Below are 19251 nucleotides of genomic sequence, written 5' to 3'. Positions count from 1 at the left end.
CAGCAGTCTGGGTGGGCTAAACAGCTCAGCTCATAAAGCTGACAAATTCTTTCCTTCTAAGGTTATGTATTTTTCAGTCAGCAGCCAGAACTGAGTGTATTGATACACTGGGCTTTGTAATTAAAAAGCTATCAGTTTATCTGTGTAAATCAATTGCCGTTTCTCATAAGAAATGTCTGGAAGCAATTCAGAAGCTGCTAAAATGGGCCAGTCAAAATGATAAAACACTGATATGAATTAATATGTACTTAGTGTCTAAAATAAGAAACGACATATTTGAATACTCTAAAATCATAAACAAAATATGATGACAACAGGAATAGGTTGGGAACGTGGGGAAACTTAAAAACCTGGTTGAAACATGGAAGTACCTTAAAATGTGAACAATGTTAGAGGTCATTCTTTGTCTTATAAAGAAAATGTTAAAATAATGAATTTTCTAAAGTTACTCTGCTATTAGCTAAAGTACTACATTTCATAACAGTGTAGAACATTCAGGCGCGGTTACGGCAAGCTGTGAATGTGCCATATAAAATTCAGGCCTCAGCAAATAGACATCATAAATCAAAGATAACCTGATCAGATAATGCCAATTTAAAAACATTTTTGCTAATCATGTGGTCAGTTAAACAATCTTTCAGAAACCACATAAGCTAGACAGTATATTTTTTCATGCATCATTCTGTCAACAATTATTATTTGTAAGCATTTAAAGTACCTCTTTCCTAATTACAGAAAAGAAGGAATACCCTGTACTTGCTCTCTTGACCCATGTACAGGTGAAACATTTTACAGTAATATAAAGTACTTGCAAATCTGTTTATATTCACCAAGATTCCTGTAAGTTAGTGTTGCAAACATGGACTGTTTATGTTGTACCGCAGCCAAACTTCATCTCTTTGCAGAAGCTGTATATTTAATTTCTTTTAGATTTTTGAAGAAGTAAGCATTGCATAAGATTAATGTTGCTTTGTAGTGTGCATAGATTTGTGTACTGTAAACTGTAAAGCATGCTAATTGCAGCACAAATTCTGATAATAAAGATACTACTACACAGCTGAAATGTTATATGGTATCTGATGAAGTCACTGACTGACTAACCTTACAAATAATAAAACATTGCACAACATTTCTGAATTAATACATACACTGGTATTTGGCTATTTCAAATAAACCAAGAAACAGTGTCCATATAGTTGTAGTATCTATACTGGCGTGAAGTTTGTAGAAACATTTTATAAGGCTCAATTAAGCAGTTGCATACGAAGTCCAGCAACCTATGTCTCATCAGTGAAACTCCATTGGGCCAGGACACTTGTTTTTATCTGTTTTTTTTTTTTTTTTTTTTCTGTTTCAACTAAAGCATTTCTGATTTTCTTTTTATTTGCATTTGTATACAGCACCTGAATAATGTGCTCATCTCCTACATCTTAGCATAAACCACCCATGGCCTCTGGGATATGCCAAACAGTAACATTTAAAAATAAGATAAAAATGTTCATTTACTTATGTGCTTACGCTACACCATCTATCTCCATCATTCCAAAGTGATTTATAAGGAGTTTGTTTCTAAAAGAAGACTAAAAGTTCCTCAGCACTTTTCTTATGGAATCATGTGCCTGATTTAAAGTGCTTCAGGGTTATCAGTACAACTGCCACACTGAAGTTTGTTTAAAAGTCAAGCAAAATGATAAGACTACATTTCTTGACATTGTGACACCTCTGGAATGTGACAGAATTGTTGTAAAATGTGTCAAATGCTGACAGAATCTTGCATTCAGATTGTCAGCTTGCATCCCTTATTTGGTAATTGTTGGAATGTTGGTCTAAACCGAAGACAGAGAGTCCTAAATAAATGATTACAAGTTTTCTTTACGACCTTTATTGGAGATCTAATTTTAGTTTCTGATTTTAAAGAAACACCAGAGAGGTTCATTCCTAGCTAAACTGTAGCACTCTCTTATTCAGATACAATTCTCTCATTAAAGTATGCTTTGGAAGCCCAAATTACAACCCAGTATAGCAACGCTAATAAGAGATATTCAAAGGTGTGTAAGGAAGGACAAGCATCTGAATGGTAGCATATATATAATTACAGTTTTCCCAAGTAATATGTGAGGCAAAAGATCAAGCCAGATATTTTTAACTGACAGAAAGGATACATTACTACTGTCTGTGATACTACGTGCAAATGTCTTAATTACAATAATTACTGCATTAGACTATCAGCTAGTTCTCTACTTTATCCCATTGTAGTCCCAGGACAGCCTTATTTTCCCTACAGGTATTAAAATAAAATAAATAAACAAACAAATGAATAAAACAATGAACTATTGTTAACATGTAATGTGCCTTCCTTTTCCTTTGCACAATAATGCAATCTCTTGGTCAAAATCCATTGCATCTGTCATTGGTTGGCATTTTCTCACTTGCATTCTTGCTCCAGCTTTATCTAGTGACATGTTAACTGTACACGCTCCACACAGGAAGGATACAAATATTGTATCCTTCTTGTCCAGTATATGGTATTTCATTTGTGCTTATAATGGTGATACAATTGTTGGAATGCTGTTGAACAAAGCGTTGTGTTTATTTTACTGCATCAATCATAAGCCATATCATTAGAAAATTAAGAGGTATGGAGGACAATGGAAGTAATATCTTAGGGCTGGTGAAATGCTTAATGTCTTGTGCAAAGATGTTTCTTCATATATATCAGTGAGCATTGAGGCACTGAACTGGTATCCAAAATGCAACATAATTTGATTGGAATTATTCAGTTCCTCCATATTTGTAAAGGAGCTTAAATCTATATAAAGTGAAGTCCTTTTGACAAGAGTTTGTTTCTTGAATCCTTTTTTTTTGCATATTAGATAACAGTAAACAAATAATTATGTCAAACAACAGCTGGCATGAAGACAAGCCATTGTACTTACCTCATAAGTAGGGAATCAATCAATCAATCAATCAATCAATAATGAAAAGAGTCGCAGACATGCTGCTGGTTTTTTAATTATTATTGGTATGACTTATTCATATTTCAAAAACCTCTGATCAAATGAACCCACTACCCTGAAAGGGTTGGAACCCTCAAAGATTTAATTTCCTCCAAGTAAGTTTTATTAGTTAAGAGAGTCGGGCACATGAGCTCCTCTGTGTGTGGCCCACTTGAGTTTGGACCGTTGTTTTAATGCTAGCTGAAGGAGTGAGCTCATTCACTTCGAATTTGCTGAAAAGATAATCTTTTTTGGCACGTACTGTATTCATGACGGTCAATGAGCAAAAAATCATTGCTGTTCCTTTTCATGTGTCCCCTGCTTTTTCATTTTATGGCAGTATTTATAGGCTTTTGTTCTTCAATATCTGTTTGATTTATTTCTGAGTTGCATTAGAGATCGTTGTTATTCCAGCACACAATAGACACAAGGAAGTCAAAGTAACTGTGGACAGATCGTGTGTGCACAGATGCATACTCACTATCTCACTGAATGCATGTATAACAACAGTTACAGCGATTATCTGTGCATGTTTTTCGATGTGGAAACAAAGATTAATTTCTAGCCGAAGCTCATGCAGACAAAGGTCACATTTTTGTTATGTATGCACAGAAGGCAAACCAAGACTCAAGAACTGTAAAACTAAATATTGTACGATATAAAACTGATAAATAAATAAACAACCTGCTACTCTTTATCTGTGATATCTTTGACAGCACATTTTATTTCAGTGGTGCTGGTACTCTGTCTCAAAATGGTGATTCCTTTTTCATATCAGCACATTCACATAACAGTTTGCTTCTTAGCGCTCTTTTTCCATGTATTACCTTGAAGATTAATAAAAAAGTATGTACTAGTTAGCTTTATGTTGCTTTTTTCCCCCTTCACTCTATTATTCCAAAAAAAAAATCCAGCATGTTCCATTCCTCATGTTGAGTCCATATTGATGCACCTGAATATTCATAGTGATATTTGTTTATGCCCAATCCCTACTAAGGACATTCATTTGTTCATGTGTCCTCAGTGCTGCTTGGTTACTCTCCCACCCCTTTTCTCTACATTATGTTTTTTCTTCTTTGCTTGTCTGTTTTCAAAGTCTGACTTACTAATCAAAAAAAAAAAAACACATATAAGAAGTGATTGTATAAAACAGTTAGTTAGCATTGTGTCTCATTGTGTTTAGTTCTCCACTTCAGTTCTTTAGCCAGGGAACCCATTGCAGGGAGTTGGCATACCTTCCCTTTGTCCACATGTATTTTCACCAAGTTTCTCCCCATGTCAAAACATATTCTAGGTAAAGTCTCAGTTCCCCAAATTGATCATAACTGCACTTGCTATGTGTGTGTGTATTTGAGTATGTGTACATGAGTGCTTCTAGTCAGGACCCGTGTATCCACTGAGTGCTGGCATAGTCTCTGCCTCCTCTGTGACCCTATATTGGATTAACTGGGTTAAAATGAATGAATGATAGAATGAATCATTTTCTCAGTTATTGTCTCCACTGCCTACTGACCATCAGACCCTATATTGATCTCCTCAACCCTATCCCATGCATGTTCCTGATAAGGCATGTGCTAGGATGTCCATATAAAACTTCCCCTCAGTTTTTTCCTCAGAGCAGCCCTGTCCATCCCCATGTAGCATGATCAGTGGGTGTCATCAGTCTTAACCAAGGAGATCAGCCCACTTTTGTGTCTCTGAGTGTACAGAGACCCCGCCCTCCCCCTGTGAGGAAGGCAAGTGGGCCACGCCCCTTCACTCCTTACTCTCCATGCCTAACTCTTCAAGTGCCAGAACTAATGGAACCCAGGATGCCTGAGTCACAGTTACCATTTTATCCCTCTTTACCACAGAGTCAAGCTTATAAACAGATGCATGTACACATGATAATATGGGGATGGAACAGGAAAGGGAATTTTTATTTAATTCATTTTCTGTCTGATTATATGCCATAGTTCATTTTCTTAGGATCTTGAATTATAATAGTGCTGCTTTGTATTTATTTTTCAGACGGGGATTGCTCTGTGAAATCTTTTTCTTATTATTTTCCTTATGATGTAAATATATCCACCAGTTTAATGAGCTAACTACTCAGGAAGAAAAGTATTTAATTGTGGGACAGAAATTGTGATACATATCAGATTTACAGTTATGTTATCAACTTGGATAGTTTACAATCGTAATTGGCATTTTAATGGTGTTAGCTCCATATCTGAAACACTTTATTTATTTTTCTTATGCAAGCAGAAAATCTTCTTTTTCAGATGTGAGATTTTTTAAATCTTATTTTACATAAACTGTGAAAAATAATATTTTCATTAATGCAAGAATATTTCCATTACTTTTGTTCATAAATAATGCTTATAAGAAAATGATATAACTCATTTAGTACAAATGCACTGGGGACCATTTTAAGACTTCTCTAGTACAAGTGCTATCATGTTACTAGCTCACAGCACACTTATTTGTTGTCACTTGTTCAAAAAAGCAAGTGATCTAACTCCCACTAACCTGATCTCCTGTAACTACTTAGCCCTCCCAACACCCAATCCTATAAATTTGTATAGCTCTATCAGATCCATAAATATAACCCTAAAACTCCCACTTATTTCCTACGCTAGTTCTTGCTTCCTCACCATAAAAATGCACTCCCTTCCCTAACCCTAAAGTCTACCAATCCCTCCCAGATCCATAACTTTAACCCTAAAACTCCCACCCCATTTCCAAAACTGATTTCTCACTTCCTTACCATAAAATTCCACTCCCTTCACTAACCCTAAAGTCCACCGATCCCTCCCTGAACTTAAAACTCTGTTCCCACTCCGAAACCATAAAACTTCCCTTCATCTGCCTAAGCCTAAAGCTCCCTTTCTGCCAAACCTAAAACTCCCTTCCAGCTCCCTAACCCTAAAATTGCTCTCCTTGTCCCTAATCTTGAAACTCTCCTTCCATTTCCTAAGCCAAAACCTAAATCCTCATCCCAGTCTCTGCCCTAATCAGCACTCCCACCCCTTCGACTCCATCTGCATGGCTGCCACATTTACCACACTGATACTCAAGTAAGCTATTTGTGTAGGGTGTTTTACCTCACTGATACTCAAGTAACATGTTTGTGTAGGGTGTTTTACCTCACTGATACTCAAGTAATGTGTTTGTGTAGGGTGTTTTACCTCACTGATACTCAAGTAACATGTTTGTGTAGGGTGTTTTACTTCACTGATATGCAAGTAACATGTTTGTGTAGGCTGCAGCAGCTCAAGCAGCAGACAATATGAGCAACAAGAGGCTTGAATCCCTGATTTTGGCAGAGTGATTTACGAGCGCTTGTTTGAAAGCTTGCAGTGGAACCTTTTAATAGTGAATTTTGCAATGAAATTATATTTTTGTTATCAGGGACCCATATTTAGATGTTCTATTTTAAGAGACCTCGAGTATGTTATTTTGAATATGTAATGTTTTGTTACAGAGACATTTCCACTAACATTTGTTGCACATATATTGTTTACACCATTTTAGCATTTTAGATGTTGAAACGTTTTTTTCATTGTTCTAAAACTGGCTTAAAATAATTTTAAGATTATGTAGTCTAAGAAAATGCAGTCTGAAAAAGTTAGATATGTTTAGTGTCTGTACACGTAGCTTTAAATGCATTCATTGCTGTTTTCTTCCCCTTAAATACAATGTGTTTCGCTTCACAGGCACATGTTTATATGTAGCTAAAAAGGTAATGGTGCCACAGAAGCATACATTGCAGAGTAAAATATCTGCCACTGCCAAAATATGTTTTTACATAAAGGCAGTTGAAAGTCTGCAAAGAGTATATATATTAAAAATATGCATGATCAATGTGAAATGTGAATCAGCATATGTGATTGGTCATATGGGAACAGATGACAGCTTTTTATTCCGGAGCAGAAAAAAATGTTGCATTATGAAATTCTTATGATGTGTGAGGTATCAATTTTTTAATTATGAAGGCACACCCTTTTATGTTTTACTTCCCAGGTTGGGCTCTCTACTTTTTCAATTGAGTCTTTTTATCCTTACTGTTTGCCAATCATCCCCTTTCCCCCTCCTTTAGCACATCTCTTCTAGGTGGGATGCAATTTCCAGGTAGCTATCAGGAATTCCTGCTTGCTGTAACTCCTGCTATTCCTGCAGTAGCCTTGAGCAAGTAAAGACTTCCTCAGTACCAGGCCCAGACAATGTACCTTCTTGGTAGGTACTCTTTCTTGGTTTGAGCATAGAATACTGACATACCCTGTGAAGGCTGTCAGCCTAGCTAGATAGAATGTTGTAAATAATTCCATGTCATTGTAAATTTTAAATAATCCACAGGCTTGTTTTTACAAATGTAAGAAAACTGTGTTATATGCTGAACTTCAAAAATGTAACTACAGTGCACCCTGCTGGAAGAAAGCTGTTAAGTAAAATTACCACTGTGTTTGATCTCAAGCTCGGAGACAGGATGTCTGGCTAGCAAATTTTTTCTATTGTCTTAATTTAAGAGATAATTACTAAGGTTTTACATGTAAAGGTGTCTTTTATTGCTGTGGCTTCCTGGCCAGGTGCAGCTTACAAAAATATAAATTTTGAGTTTCTGTTTGCCTGGGAACTAAAGGAGAAGTGATAAAAATGATGTAATGTGAAATGAGTCAGCAGTATTGGGTATTATCAATTTACGACTTTCTCAGAGAGAAAGTTTGAGCATTTTGGATTTTGTCTGAAGCTGACAACAACTCACCAGCATTTTGCCTTGTAAGTAAAGTCATTTAGGGCATAGTTTCTCTATGAGTTAGAAAGGAATTTTGCAAGAGTAGTCTATCTTTTTTCTATATTTATGTCATACTATCCTACAATATTGTTTTAAAAATCCAGTGATTTCTGAACTCTTGATTAGCACTGTGTTGAATTGATGAGATTTGTCTTGTGCTTTTATTATTGATTATTAAATATTTTTAAACTTATATTACACAGGGAAATTGGTCACCCTTTTGGAAGGGCCTTATAGTAGCTGATATTAGTGGTTTGTGGCAGTTAGTACTACCTTATAGTCTGGGCAGAAAGGTGGCATAGTTGGAGAACCTGTGCCAGCCTTCTGGAGGAGCATCTGTGTGTTTGTATATAAATCAAATCTTAAAGAGTGTGTGTGTCAGCCACTTGGTCAGGGACATGATGCACTGGTTGGAAAGAGAGGGTGCTGGAGGGTTTAGCTTGATCACTAGGCTGAGATCTGGACCATATAGCTGTTCCAGTGGGGAGTCTTATTGGAGATATGGAAAGAAAGGGAGAAACCAGCCCCAGACTGACTGTGATCTCTGTGTGCTCTTAAGGGAAATTGTACTTTACTGTGTGTGTACTTGTTATTCCCCCCAATTTGCACACCCCTCACTGGTGCTAGTGGTGAGGATTGAGGCTCCTTGATTACTGGGCCAGTGCATGGGCATCACATACCCATCCTCTGCTAAATATCAGACTTGCACTGGATTGGGCTATCTCTCCCCCAAGGATGGGCAAATCAGCAGTTGCTACTCAGTTTTATCCTCTGTCACCAGCACTTCTAGTACCTGGGTCAATAACTGAACCCAGGGTATCTTCATCACAGTCAGGGCTTTATTCCTTTTTTCCATGAAATTGGCTTTCCTTCATTCTTAAACATCATACAGCTGATTAAGCAATATTTCGGTTAAACCTGTTATACTTTATTTATTTATTTATTTACTTACTTACTGACATTTGATTACTGGCAAGTCTGACTGTGTAGAACCCATTTTCAGAGGAGGCCCGGGGAGAGAAACTCCATATTATTACAAAACATTTTAAGAATAATAATTTTACAATTTTCAGAAATAAAACAAAAACATATTAGACATAATATAAAAAGATTGGTTAAAATCGATACAAGGTATATGACAATCATTTAATATTTAGAGAAACCTTAGACAGTTTGAAGAGAAAGTAAAGTAAGTTAGTCTACTACAAACAGGAATTGTAATATGAGGTGAGGGAAAAACAGGCTTATGATAAGTATAAGGAATGAAAAAAAACTTGTTCACATTTAGGGATATAATTTATTCTGGTTTTGAGCAAGAGCAGAGCCAGATTTTAGCTAGGAAGTCTTTCAGAGTTGTTTTGAAAGACGAGAATGAGGGTATTCAACTGATGGATACAGGTAAGGAGTTCCAGGCCTTAGTGATCTTGCATGAGTACAGACAATGCCCTGCAGATTTTATTTATTTTTATTTTATTTAACATTTGTGGACCGGGAAAGTCCGTCTAGGTTCCATAGATCCTGTTTTCAGCGGAGGCCCAGGGAGAAATGCTCCAGAAGCATGTCTTTAGAATGTGGGAGGAAACCGGAGTACCCGGAGGAAACCCACGTGAACGCAGTGAGAACATGCAAACTCCACACAGAAGGCACCCCAGCCGAGAATCGAACCTGAGAACCTCTTGCTTTGAGGCAACAGCATTAACCACTGCACCACTGCTTGATAGGTTTGTAGACAAACAGGAGGTTTTGGTCACTGTTTTGCAATGATCAACTGGGCACTTTGTGTAGAATGTTTTTTAGTACCAGACAGGCAGATGGATGCTGGATAAGTTTATAGGTGGTACGAAGTTGTGTATATGTTAGTTGATGAGGCAGTTCTAACCAATTTAGGCTTTTTAGTGCCGTACAGTGACGGGCTGTCAGTTTCTCTTTTATTATGCTAAACTAGTTTTAATTATTACCTCTTTTAATATAGTAAACCAAGTTTAATTATATGCACAGTTTTGAGTCAGAGTTTTTAAATGTAACAGATATATAGACTTTTTACAGACTAATTCATCTCATTTATTAATTTCACTCACAAAGTCATCTAAAAAAATCATTGAATGGCAAGACGTCTACAGCATGTGTATTTCTAAGTTTGTCTCCCTACTTAAGTAGCTGTATTTATTTATTAGCTTTGTTTGTTTCATCTTTCAGAATGTTGGAATACTCACTGAACCTACAAAATGTCAGCTTTTCTGCAGTACGTACTGTCAGAGTCCTGAGGCCTCTGCGAGCTATAAATCGGGTTCCTAGTAAGTATTTTTTTTTCAAATCTGCTCAGAATGGAGTTTTAATTTAACCTAGTATCACTCGTGAATGTAAGAACAGTTAGGGGTAAATGGATTTTCTGAGTGAAATGTGTAATTTTCACCTCATGCTGTGAAACTTCTGATGTTAGACAAAGGCTATAATTTTGGGAAGTGGTGTAGAGGCAGCTATTATTATTGCTTTAAATTTTCCTCTGGTTCATCTGTCTTGTTAGAAAACTCAAGTAAGAGAGATGGTGGTTCTGTTTCAAGTGACTTAACCCAAACATCTACAAATTGCAAACATCTACAAATTCTAACCCCAAAATTTTACACCTCAATAAATCACTTGGTAGTGGCAGTGCATTAGTGCAGAGAATTACTGTACCTTTTTCTGTGAACACCATGCTTTTTCTCATGCAGAACTAGCATAAATGGTCCAGTGTAGTTTATAGATGGGGCACCTGGGCTTAACTCATCTCCTATGAGAACAGAAAGTGTACAAAATATCTCTAGCTAATACTAGTGGTTTATAATATTTTAATTGGCTGTCTTGCTTAATATACAATTTATCTGAGGTATAGCAAGGACAAACTGTTTAATTTTATCTCATATTTCATATTTACGTATCTCTTACTTATTATATTTTTGGCAGCAAAAAATAAATCCAGTAAGGGCCTTAAAAGCTAATGTTGCAATTTCCAGACCTACATAAAATTCCTCATTCTCACTGGTTAGTATTTCAGCAAGTTTCACTGTCAAAACATACCACTACCATATCCTTGTTGATATTGTCCTTGGAAAATGCATGCACTGGAGCTGTTTAGGACATGGCTCTTGGATATCAATTACCAGTAAATTCTATTCTGGTTAGTATAATGGTTAAGGTGTTTACTTCATGTACACAGGTTACAGGGTTTGATTCTCATCTTTGAAAGGAAATTGGCTAATCTTAAAATGGCCGTCATAGGCAGTTTGCCTAATATACTCACCTATAAATACAATATTGTGTATTAAAAGAATATCCAAGTTACAATGGCACAATTTAAAGTTTGAGCCCTGAGTTTAAAACTGCTGTTTGACTGCACTGCCTTCTGGATTTTCTACATTTAAGGTTTGGATATTTCCATTACCTTTTTTTTATTTTGGTCTTGTAGATTATTGTATTTTAAATGTTGCTTTACTGCAAAGTTTTTCTTTCCTTGAAGTTTTAAAAGTTGTTGGCTAGGGTCAGTTAGTAAACATTCCTTTTGCATTCATTCATTGCATAGGAATTAAAACTAGTTAATTAGTGGGAAGAGCTGAGAAACAGTTTTCTTATTTATGGTATTCACCTATATTCTTCTTCAAGTACAAGACCTCTGAGTTTAAAACTGCTGTTTGCCTGCATTGATTTTCAGATGTTGACCCCCACCACCCCACATTCAATTCTTGTTGTGTTTTTAAACTTTGTGGCATTTTAGCTGCCCGGCCCTACTGTAACTTAGAGTTAAGCTCCACCTGTTAATATTTCTACTGGGCACTGATAGCTTAAACTGATAAGGCATTCTCATTAAACCCTTAAAGTTTGAGTTAGCCTCTTTTTCAACGTTCAGAGTGCTAATCTGAGTTATGTATTGTTCTTTTCTGTATTTCCTTGTCAACACTGTTCGCATTTTTATCTTGGTCTGGGACCTTAGTCTTGTAGTACCCATCATAGTAGTGTGAGAATTGTGAGCTGCTGCAGGATGCGATCCTTATTTATTTCATTTCAACTGCTTTTTTACAGCTTGTATTTTACTTGGAATGGGGCCCTTGGTCTTATAGTATAATTTGCAATAGTGAGAAAATTGTGAATTACTGCAGAATCTGAGCCTCTTTTATTAATTATAAAATTTCCACCGCTAATTTCTCAAGTATCTAGCTGAGTGTAGAGCAGCTAGTTTGCCCGCTGAGAAGCATTACCTCAAGAGTGTGGTTTTAGGTCAGTCCTAGACCTTACCACCTGCATAATAACTCCAAACTCTGAGTGCAGAGCCCCTCATAGATCACAAAAAAAAGAGGGCACACTGCCATGGATGTGCACTTTCCTACTGTCTCTGTAGCCAGCATAGTGGAAATGGGCATTGTGGCACAATGTAGCAATTATTTCATGTTTACGGACAACAGCCTTATTCTTAAGCAGACTAACACAATATGTAAGAGATTTAATTATACTATGTCTCTGGATGTAAAGTTCTCGCATACAGACAGTGATATCTCCAAAAAGGCTGCCAGTAACACACACACAACACCTGGTATAAATCAGACACATAAACTCACATATGCCAAGACTCTTAAATACAATCTACCCAATCCTCAAAGACCTCCCATACGCTGACCTCAGCAACCTACCAAACACTCTACAAAGATAACAATCCCCAGGACATATACAACCACATCTCACGATGTCACAACTTATAAGCCTTTAATGACAAACTACATCACAACCCAATTGATTGCTCATTGGAGTCTATTATGAGACAGACTGATGTCCCTCTCTCACCAGGCTGAGCAAGGAGATGGTCATTTTCATCGACTGTCAGGGGGCAGTGATCTGCCATGTGCATTCAGGACATTGACCCACAAGTACCAGAATGACTCTGTCACAGTCCATGTGGGTGTTAATCACCTGAAATGTATGTCCTTGGACTATAAGAAGAGAGATATGATAGAGCAACATTCTACCTTCTCCAAGGATGATACCACAACATAAACAGAAGATGATTAACTTTAACAATTGGCTTAGTTACTGGTGTTATTCTAAGGTGGTCTAATTGTCAGCTTAGGAGGACATGATCGACAAACCACACTGCTTTGCCAGGGATGGTCTGCACCTGTCCCCACTAGGCTTTTGAATTTTTGCCAAAACATTATCCACCCCTACAGTGCCATTTTGTGTAAAGCCAATCAGATAAACCTTCCAACATAGTAAATTCTATGCAAGATATAAACTAAAGAAGAATGCTGGCATCTGTGCAGTTACTGACACACAGCTTAAAGCCATGAGGGCATCCAGGCAGTAGAAGTTTATAATGCCTTCCACACATTTAGACCAGGTACTGCACAAGAAGGGACAAGAGGTGGAGGTGTATCAATCTACATAAAAAGTAAACACTCCTCAAAATTGGTCAAACAGTATGACATGCTTGAACTACTCCTTGTCTAACTAATCTTAGGTAAAGTCCAATATTATATCCTTGCTAGCTGTAGGCCCACATTTACTATGACCCAGGATAACCATACCATGTACTTGAATGTACTAGAATCACACACAATTCAGCCAATCACCATAGTCAGAGGTTATTTCAACTACCCTACCATAAATTAGGATACATACACAGCTGCTAACATGTAGGCTCAAAGATTACTGGAGTTTTCAATGCAAGCAGCCTGGAACATCTAGTCTGCACACCTACTAGGGGTGCAAATATCCTGGATCTGGTACTCACAAATATGAGGGAACCTTACACCCCTTTTTGTGTAATTTCTTCACTAGTTAGATCAAATCACAAAGCAGTCATCCTGGAAATAAATATAAAGGCTGAACTCCCAGAAAACCCCAGAATCATTAAGAACTCGCCCACCCAAATTCAGATAACACTGTGACCTATGGGGAAGTGTTTACAGAAACCCTGTATAGGCACGCAAATAACTACATAGAAACAGCAGTACCAAACCAAAATAGGTACAAACTCCAAGAACAAGCCCCCTTATTGGACCCCCAGAATAAATAGGTTGTACAACAAAAGAAAGAAAATCCTGTCAAACAATAGGAAGAGCTATGCCCAGAAGACAAAAAACACCCTCATCAGTTTCAACAAGCAACCCAAAGGACTAATCAAGTCCATTAAAGCCAGCTTTGAGGCAAAAATAGCCTCCTGAGCTAAGTATAACCATAAGGCATTTTTCAGTTATGTAAGCAGCCTTAAAGAGAACATCTGATAGTGTGCTATACTAATAGTAAATTTAACTTACTAAACCAAAATGGGTGATATAACAAATTTGCTGCCCAGTAAATTTAGCTCTGATTTCACAATCGTGTCACTCCCAGCTCCCCGCAGGAAATGCCATCTACCGTTTCTCCCCAATTGTCACTAAATAACAGGTCCTCCCTGCACTCTCCAGAGCTAAAACCACTGCATCAATCAAATGGAATGTCCACAGAGGCTACTCACTAAAAGAATACAGGCCATAAGTAACATATCCTATGCAGACCACCTAAAGGTTCTATCCCTGTATTCTGTCTCCTGCAGGCTGTTGAGGAGAGGTCTATACCTGGCATACAGGGCATTGTCAGACCCTACTCTGATGGACCTCATGCATATCCATAAAAAAGCAGCACTAGAATTACCTATTCTAAAAACTTAAACATTGCCTGTGATATAAATAGGACCTGCTGGAGAGAAAGGTATCTATCCTAGAGACTACCCCATCTATGGAACAGGCTTCCCATCCATGTAAAGCAGAGCTCTCCCTAACCCAATTCAAGAGTAACTTGGACAATTGGATGGGGAACAGGAAATTCATCCTTGGCTTGGCACGTATGTCTCTAATGGACACAGGCAAACTGTAAATGGTTCATCTCCCAAGTCCCTGCTTACACTTACCAAGGGTACTAGAACTTGCCAGAGATTTGGGATGCATGGCTAGGCTTAAAAAGGTCCTTGTGATCGTTAGCCTAATAAACACCTATGAACCTACGAACCTATAATCCTGATAATATCCCAGGATGGCTCCAAAATAATTTGAAACCATACCTTTCAGGCCCACTATAATCTCTATTCAACCACAGCCTCCAGATAGGCTTTATCCATAGGGAATGGAGGACTGCAACTGTCATCCCTCTGCAAAAAGACAGACCATCAGCAGTCCCAAAGAACTAAAGAATTAATTAAGAATAAATAAGAAATAATTACCATGGACCTGATAAATAAAGTCATAGGAAATCTTTAAACACTGGATCCATCCCAATTCTAGTTTATCAAAGGCAGGTCATTACTACTAAACTCACTGGACTTTTTTGAGAAGGTCACAAGAGTTATGGATGAGGGCAAAACAGTGCATACTGCCTATCTTGACCTGATAAAGGCCCTTTGGAATTGCTATTTAACTATAGTCTCCAAACAGACTTCATGCCTCATGAATGGAGAATAGCAGCAGTCATCCCTCTGCACAAAGGTGGGCCTTCTACAGACCCTGGAAACTACAGACCCATAGTCTCACTAGTCTTATATGTAAAGTCATGGAAAGAATTATCATGGAAATAATCAATAGTGATATAGTAAATCTCCAGCACTGGACCCATCCAGTTTGGTTCCATCAAGGGCAGGTCATGCCTACTCAGCCTGGTGGACTTCTTTGAGAAGGCACCAAAGCAATGAATGAGGGCAAAATTGTTCACACTGCCCACCTTGGCCTAGCTGAGGGATTTGACACAATATCCACTTGGACATTGTTGACAAACTCAAGCGGTTAGGTACAAACCGTATGTCACCTGGTGGATAGCCAACTGATTCACAGACAGGACCCAGGAAGTTAGAATTGGGGAGTCCACCTCTACAAAGAGGCCAGTCACAAGTGGAGTCCCTCAGGGATCGGTCTTTGGACCTCTCATTTTTGGCATTTACTTCTCTAATGGCAAGGCCAGTGTCATTGGTCTCTGGCTGAATAAATTTGCAAATGATTGCAAATTAGGAGCTGTCATTGAATCCCACACTGACACAAATGTTCTCCAGGAAGGACTGACACAGACAAATGACTGGTGTCAGAGCCATGGACTAAAACTAAATTTTAAAAATCCATAATAGTAGCCTTTGGGAAGTCATAAACCCCTGGTAACTACCATATTGACAACACATCCCTTAGAGTTGACCCAGTAGTCAGGGACGTAGGGACGCACATAGGCAGTAATCTAGCCTTTGACCATCATGTGTCTACAGTAGTGAGGAAATCATTCCATATTGCACAACTTATAAACAAAGGTATGGCATCTACGTCCAAGGAAGTCATTGTTACACTGTATTCATCATTCATCAGACCTATCATTGAGTACAATACCCCCTTTGGTATGTACCTAACCATGCATATACAACAACTGGAACATCCACAGAGGTTCCCTGCCTCAAGGCCCTACCCTTGTATTCTGTCTCCTACAGGCTTCTGGGGGGAAATCTATGCCTGGCATACAGGGTATTGTCAGACTGCACTCTAATGGATCTCCTGCATATCCACAGAATGAAAATCACCAGAATCACCCATTCTAAAGACTTAAACCTTGCCTGTGATATAAATAGGACCTGCTGGTGGGACAGGCATGTATCCCAGAGACTAACATATCTCTGGAACAGCTTCCCCATCCATGTGAAGCAGAGTTCCCCCCTAACCCAATTCAAGTGCAACTTGGGCATTGAATGGGGAACAGGAACTCCATCCCTGGTTTGGCTTCTATGTCTCTAATGGACAGGCAACCTGTAAATGGCCCATCTCCCAAGCCCTTGCTGGTAAATGTTTCATCTCCCAACCCCCTGCTTACATTTATCAAGAGTATCAGAACTTGTCAGAGATTTGGGATGTATGGCAAGGCTTAAAAAGGCCCTTGTGGTCATTAGCCTAGTAAACAACTATGAACCTATGTTCCTATGACACAATACTTCACTCACAAATGTAAGCATACATCTCTATGTCATCCAATGTATAGCCAAATGGTTCACAGATAGGAGATATGGAATTAGGGAGAATCCACCTTCACCAAGAGGTCTATTACTAGTGGTGTCCCACAGGGCTCAGTACTGGGACCTCTCCTGTTTGGAATATACTTCGTTGAAGGCAAGGCAAATGCAGACAGTCTTAGGATGACCAAATCTGCTTATGACTGCAAGCTAGGTGCAATCATTGAATCCCACAAAGATACAAATATCTTCCAGGAGGGTCTGACACAGAAAAATAACTAGTGTCAGAACCCTGGCCCAAACCTTAATGCAAAAAATGCATAATTATACCCTTTGGGAAGATGACCATTCCTGCAGCATTGATAACCATCACCTAAGAGTAAACCAAGTGATAAGGGCCTTGGGAACACAGGTTGATAGTAATCTGAACTTTGATCACCATGTGTCCATGGTAGAGGGAAAATCTTTCTACCTGGACAAGTTATAAGTAAGGGCATGGCATTCAGATCTAAAGACATCATAGTCCCACTACACTCAGCCCTCATTAGACCAATAATCGAATACAATGCACTCTTCAGCATGTACCTGACCAGGTAAGTGCGACAGCTGAAACATCTACAGAGGTTCCTCACTAAAAGAATACACGTTGAAATAATATGTCCTATCTAGATCACCTCAAAGCCCTGTCCCTGTACTTTGTCTCCTATAGACTACAATGGGCCGATCTATGCATAACCCACAAGGCATCCCTCGATCCAGCCCTGATGGATCTGCAACACATTCACAAAATAAACAGCACTAGAATTACCCAATCTAAGGACCTAAACTTAACCTGTGACATAAATAAAACATACGGGAGGGACAGGTGTGTGTCTCAGAGATTACCTCTTCCTTGAAACTGACTCCCCATTTATGTGAAGCAGAGCTCTTCCCTAAGCCTATTCAAATGTAATTTGGACCAATGGATGGGAAATTATTAATTCACCCCAGGCTTGTTACCTTTGACCCTTATGGATAGGGGCAGTTTGTAGATGCCCTAATGCACATGCATATACCAAAGCCTTTCTAGCCCATGAGCATTGATAATGGGGAATATTGGGGCATGAATGGCTAGGCTTAAAAAGGCTCTAGAACCATTAGCCTAGTAACCTCTTATGATCCTAGATATCAGCCTTCAGGACTGTTTCATAACCTGCAAGGTTAAGAACACAGCTCTTACCTCATGGATGTCGATATGTAGGTACTTCTTCAGTGTACTGCAAGCCCTGAACTATGGCAAACTAGAGGTACGCGCTCCATCTATGCAGTGATTCAGACAAAGTGAATGCAAAATGTACACCATATCCAGGATGGGGACAAACAAACATCAAAGTTCTGACAAAGGTCAAAACTGAGGAAAAAAACTGGTAGGGAATGCTGCTATCTGGGATAGAGAAAGAAACCATCTGGCAAATGCCTTCTATGAACTATCTTCATTGCTGCTAGGTAGTCCGAGAAAATGAAGCTGTCAAGATTATGTCTTAAGGATAAAGCACACTTACTTATGACATCTATTAACATTACATTCTGGTCCTGGGTGGAAAGATAGCTCCCAGGATGGTCTTGTTTTTTCTTTTGCATTAAACATGGAGCATTTCCAATGAGATGCTTTGTCAGTGGATAGAAATGATTGGGGATTCTTGGAGTGCATAATCTCCTTACCTCTGGCATAAGTATAAGATCTTGAAAGTTTAAGAAAGCGCCCCAGTGTTCTATCCTTTGCAAGGAGGTGGGGGTGGGGGGCAGTGCAATTTCTCTCACTAAAAGACTGAAGTTAAATATGTAACATTGCTGATTATGGACTAAAGTTTACCTGCGATTCTAATGCCCAGTCTGTGCCCGATCTCTTTAGGGAAGAGGGTAGTCTGGGACCCAAGATGTAAAAATTGGGCACTCTGTCATGAGATGAGTAGATGTGTACTACAGCAATCTTATTATGAGTTACACTTTTTATTACTTACTTCGTTGTTTAGAGTTTGTTAACATCTAAATTCTCATATTAACAGAGTTGTTGTTTTTCAATGGATCATTGGCCTTTTAAGTAAGTTGTTTCTAAGTTATCCTGGATACAACCTGTGAATGTAGAACTAAACCATAGTCAACAGGATTTGAGCCATTTAGACTGCAGTACTTTAGACAACAGAGTAACACTTCCCACGTGGGTCATTGTACCACTGCTTGCACAGATAGTAAACAAAATTCAATATTCTGCCACTAAGGATAAGCACGACCTTTATTTGATGGTATAAAACTGAAACAGCAAGACAGGCAAAAGAAAAAAATCGAATGTATGCTAAAATGCTCCATCATTCATTGCTGAAACACCATATGATCTTTCCTATATAAAACCTTTTATTTTCAGAGCATGTTTTGTGCTTTAGGTCATACTGTGTAGTTCTTTGATTAATCAGGGCCATCCGAGTATAAGGCACCTAATTGTGTTTGTACATTTCCGAAAGGCTGTA

General features: G+C 38.3%; 1 protein-coding gene across 1 annotated transcript in view; it reads left to right on the top strand.

Annotated features, from left to right (window-relative positions):
- Positions 1 to 19251, top strand: part of LOC122816308 (voltage-dependent T-type calcium channel subunit alpha-1G-like) — a 403960-nt gene that overhangs the window by 203357 nt on the left and 181352 nt on the right. Inside the window, exon 3 of the mRNA XM_044089040.1 lies at positions 9967 to 10064. Within this exon, the coding sequence (XP_043944975.1) occupies positions 9967 to 10064 (98 nt within the window). The remainder of the gene's footprint in view (positions 1 to 9966; positions 10065 to 19251) is intronic.

Source organism: Protopterus annectens, chromosome 12.part0 (genome assembly GCF_019279795.1).
Source record: "Protopterus annectens isolate FY-2018-M chromosome 12.part0, PAN1.0, whole genome shotgun sequence".
Taxonomy (NCBI): Eukaryota; Metazoa; Chordata; order Ceratodontiformes; family Protopteridae; genus Protopterus; species Protopterus annectens.
This window is presented reverse-complemented; position numbering and strand designations above follow the sequence as displayed.